General features: G+C 45.2%; 1 protein-coding gene across 1 annotated transcript; it reads left to right on the top strand.

Annotated features, from left to right (window-relative positions):
* The first annotated feature begins 12 nt into the window (after window positions 1-12).
* On the top strand, window positions 13-2,800 carry LOC126387289 (tyrosine-protein phosphatase non-receptor type 23-like). Its single transcript, XM_050039822.1, has 6 exons — window positions 13-1,044; window positions 1,162-1,293; window positions 1,466-1,546; window positions 1,633-1,764; window positions 1,871-1,918; window positions 2,690-2,800. Exons 1-6 carry the CDS (start codon window positions 1,009-1,011, stop codon window positions 2,765-2,767), a joined length of 507 nt encoding a protein of 168 aa, XP_049895779.1. The 5' UTR covers window positions 13-1,008; the 3' UTR covers window positions 2,768-2,800.

Genomic DNA, 2,800 nt, shown 5'->3' with positions numbered 1-2,800 from the left:
TAATCCAGCCTAGAGGTAACAAAAGCATGGACCACTAATACAAACATTAGATTGGATTTAAATGTGACACACTGGAGCTTTAAGAGTTTAGAGTTTGTTAAACAGAGGAGAAAATGGAGCAATATTCTCCAATATAATATAGTAGTATATATAGTATATAGTATATGAGTTAATTAAAGGCTACAGGTGAGATGGTGCAGAGGTGTTTGTGGTTGATTTCATTAAAGATGTGCTCACATTTCCCGACCCAGCTCAATAACACAATAATGTTAGAACGCCACAAATGAAGTAATCACAACACGTAGATTTTTCCCGTTAATATCAAATACATGAAGTACTAAAGTGAAACACATGGGAGCAAATAAATCAACTATCATGATGTGGAGCAGCTTGTGCCCAGGTAGGCCTGTGTTCTCAAACAGTATGACTCACAGTTCATTCAACAGAGATATCCTTTTATATATCCACGTCGTCACAGAGACTTAATTCTTTGATTGGGCAGATTGATTTCAGCGTCCACTCTGCTCATCATCAATAACAGTGCATTTCTTAAAATTTAATTATCTTTTGATCACCCAATTAAACCTTTTAAAAGAATGTGTTGCATCAGCTCGTCCTCAGATTGTCAGTAACATTTTAAAATCTTAAACTCAATTAGTTTATGGTCACAAACAGCTGATTACTGACATATGTCTCTGTAAGTCTGTGATTGCTTGTAAATGAAACACGTCTTAGGTGTGTTTGTGTTGAATGAATCAGATGAATCACTGACTGAACTCTGTGACACTCAGGGCTGCTGGCCGTTTGCTCCTCTCATGATCAATCTGCTGATCAGTTTATTGATTCATGATTGATCAGTCAAGCCTCAGAAAGTGTCCATCAGATTCCTCTGTGTGGATCCAGAGGACGACGTCCTCAATTGATGTCTGACAGTCTGAAGACGTCAGATCTTTATTTCACTGTAACATCAGATAACTGTGTGGACTCTCTGCAGGAGCTCTGCACTCCATGTTGGGAGCCATGGATAACAGAGTGTCTGAGGAGGTAACACACACAGACACAGACACAGACACACACAGACACACACACACACACACACACACACACACACACACACACACACACACACAGAGTCCTGCTGACTGTCTGCTGTCTGTCCAGGGCATGAAAGTGTCCTGTACACACTTCCAGTGCTCAGCAGGAGCGTTTTCCTACCTGAGAGATCATTTCAGTCACAACTTCAGCGTGGACATGAGCCACCAGATCCTCAACCTCAACATCAACCTGATGCTGGTAGGTCTCTGTCTCTCACTCACTCACTCACTCACTCACTCACTCACTCACTCACTCACTCACTCACACACACACACACACACACACACACACACACACACACACACGCACACACACACACACCACCAACAACAACGTCTCATGGACCTGTGTTTGTCTGTCTGTCTCCCAGGGACAGGCTCAGGAGTGTCTTCTGGAGAAGTCCATGTTGGACAACAGGAAGAGTTTCCTGGTTGCTCGAATCAGCGCTCAGGTCGACCTCTGACATCTGAATCCTGTTTATTGAAATGGTCTCGATGAGTCATTAACGTGTTGGTATGTGTGTCTGCGGTGCTGCAGGTGGTGGATTATTATAAGGAGGCGTGCAGGGCTCTGGAGAACTCGGAGACAGCGTCCATGCTGGGAAAGATTCAGAAAGACTGGAAGAAACTGGTTCAGATGAAGATCTACTACTTTGCTTCTATCGCACATGTGAGTGTGTTGACAGGAAGTTTGTGTGTATGGGAACTCATGAACATGTCTGAACGTGTCTGTGTGTGTCGGCTTCTGATCACAGTTCAGTTTCTTCTCTCCACAGCTTCACATGGGAAAACAGGCCGAGGAGCAGCAGAAGTACGGAGAGCGGGTACGACCAAACTTCACTGTCGGAGTTGTGACGTCTGTGGCTTAAATCAGTAAACACAGGGTCAACCTTTCCTTTCAACACGTAACCCACCGTACAGTGCCCAAGTGCTGCGTCGCCTCAGGTCGCCAAACAGAATCACCTGATCACACCTGCTGAGGGGGAATAAGTCTCCACAGCAGCAGACGGCGGTCGTCTGTATTCATCATTGAAAAAGGGAAACAGGAAGAGCGTCTTGATGCTAGTTAGCCAGTTAGCACATTAACAACACAATCAGAGCATATTTACCGTGCGCTAGTGAACAATAACACAAACCATCAGGAAACATTTCTGCTGAAGAGAAAAATAATCTGACCTCATGGAACAAGCTGATGCTGAATCAGCCTGAAAAAAGACGACAAGGGCCGACAGTGCAGAACACACCGGGGGCGAGGAGGGCCACAGATGCTCAGCGACGGTCCAACATTAACCACCAGCTGACTGACGGCTTGGTGTGTCAGGGCTGTAATGTGTGCAGCTTCCTGCCTCATTAACAGCTGTTAGTAAACAGGGTCAGAGGCTGCTGCTGACCTCTGACCCTTTTCAACAGTCTGACTCACCACAGTTTTTTGTTCTTGACTCCATTTTTTGGAAGAAGCTGATTCAGTTATGTCACAGTGACGTCACACACTCATTAATGTAGTGTCCGTATTGCAGTGATAGAAGCTGCTACTGATAAACGTCTCTCGGTTTTCTCTTCCTGTCGATGACTGATGCTTGTTGTGTTTCCAACAGCTGGCGTACCTGCAGAGCTCCTTGGACAAACTCACTGAAGCAATCAAGCTGGCCAAGGTAGGACGGAGCAACACCTGACTGACTGCATCATTTTAGGCCCTGTGTCCACTG

This window comes from Epinephelus moara, unplaced genomic scaffold (assembly GCF_006386435.1).
Source record: "Epinephelus moara isolate mb unplaced genomic scaffold, YSFRI_EMoa_1.0 scaffold3375, whole genome shotgun sequence".
Taxonomy (NCBI): domain Eukaryota; kingdom Metazoa; phylum Chordata; class Actinopteri; order Perciformes; family Serranidae; genus Epinephelus; species Epinephelus moara.
The sequence above is the reverse complement of the archived record's forward strand: the minus strand, read 5'-3'. Positions and strand labels throughout refer to the sequence as shown.

What these genes read in the sequence shown, in the direction of transcription:
- LOC126387289 (XM_050039822.1), top strand. Translation starts at nt 1,009, where the DNA reads ATGTTGGGAGCCATGGATAACAGAGTGTCTGAGGAG. An exon ending in ATAACAGAGTGTCTGAGGAG is followed by an intron (nt 1,045 to 1,161) that starts GTAACACACACA and finishes CTGTCTGTCCAG; the next exon opens with GGCATGAAAGTGTCCTGTAC. An exon ending in TCAACATCAACCTGATGCTG is followed by an intron (nt 1,294 to 1,465) that starts GTAGGTCTCTGT and finishes TCTGTCTCCCAG; the next exon opens with GGACAGGCTCAGGAGTGTCT.